We start from the raw sequence: 1,094 nt of genomic DNA, 5'->3' as shown, positions 1-1,094 counted from the left end.
GTATGTATGTATGTATGTATGTATGTATGTATGTATGTATGTATGTATGTATGTATGTATGTATGTATGTATGTATGTATATGTATGTATATGTATGTGTGTGTGTGTTAGTTTTATAATTTTGAATCAATCACTATTTTATTGATCGAATTTACCAAACAATTTTTTTTCATCACGCTTATATAGCTTTTCCGTCTAGGAATAAATTTTCATTTTTTCATCAAGATGTATTCATTAGAAGTTACAAGATAAAGGTTTCATCGTCCAATTTAAATACGATCTATAAGAAATATTACTGATACCAATCTACCTATTTAACCTTTTTTTAACATACACGCTCCTTTACCGACAACAATTTTTACGTTGTAATTTCAACATAAACAAACACACCAACGACAATTACATTACAATGACGTCATCAACAACAACAAAACGACAACAGCAACAGACATCTACAAACACATCAATACAAATAGACAGCAAAGGAAAACCCAAATAACATTAAAGTTCACAACATCATCAGCAATAACATCATCACTATTATCTCCGCCAACAACAACAAACTCATTAACAACATCAAGAACAACAACATTAACAACAAAAAACATTAACAAATTGTCAACGCGCTGACACCAACCACAATAGTGTACTTTATAAAAAAATCTTCACGACTAAACTGCTTAAGAAGTAACACACAGTTCCTAATATATATATACGTTCATTTTTTCACTTTTAAATTACAAATTAAAATAAAAACAAACAAAAAAAAACAAAAAAGATAAAGACAAAAAACAAAGATAAAAAATTATTAAATTTTGTAGATAAAATTTTTGCTCTTTCTTCGGAGTTCATTTTAAATTTGAACGCTCTTTTTACCTTTTTCCGATACAATGTGATAACTTAGTCAATTTTATTGCATTTCAAATTTATATATACATATACATGTGCGTGTGTGTATATTAGTGTGAGTATGTGTGTGTGTGTTTGTCTGTGTGTGTGTGTGTCTGTCTGTGCGTGTGTGTGAATATAAATATAATATGTACATGTTAGATTTACATAAAGTTTAAAAAGTTCGGTAACATATCAAGTAAAAT

General features: G+C 28.0%; 1 protein-coding gene across 1 annotated transcript in view; it reads left to right on the top strand.

Moving 5' to 3' along the window:
* HELRODRAFT_75213 (hypothetical protein) overlaps window positions 1-119 on the top strand; it is a gene marked incomplete at both ends in the record, with an annotated part of 333 nt that extends 214 nt beyond the window's left edge. The window contains one exon of the mRNA XM_009015550.1: window positions 1-119. This exon is cut by the window's left edge and continues 214 nt beyond it. Coding sequence (XP_009013798.1) covers window positions 1-119 — 119 coding nt within the window.
* Between the last annotated feature and the right edge of the window lie 975 nt (window positions 120-1,094).

This window comes from Helobdella robusta (genome assembly GCF_000326865.2).
Source record: "Helobdella robusta unplaced genomic scaffold HELROscaffold_16, whole genome shotgun sequence".
Lineage (NCBI taxonomy): Eukaryota > Metazoa > Annelida > Clitellata > Rhynchobdellida > Glossiphoniidae > Helobdella > Helobdella robusta.
This window is presented reverse-complemented; position numbering and strand designations above follow the sequence as displayed.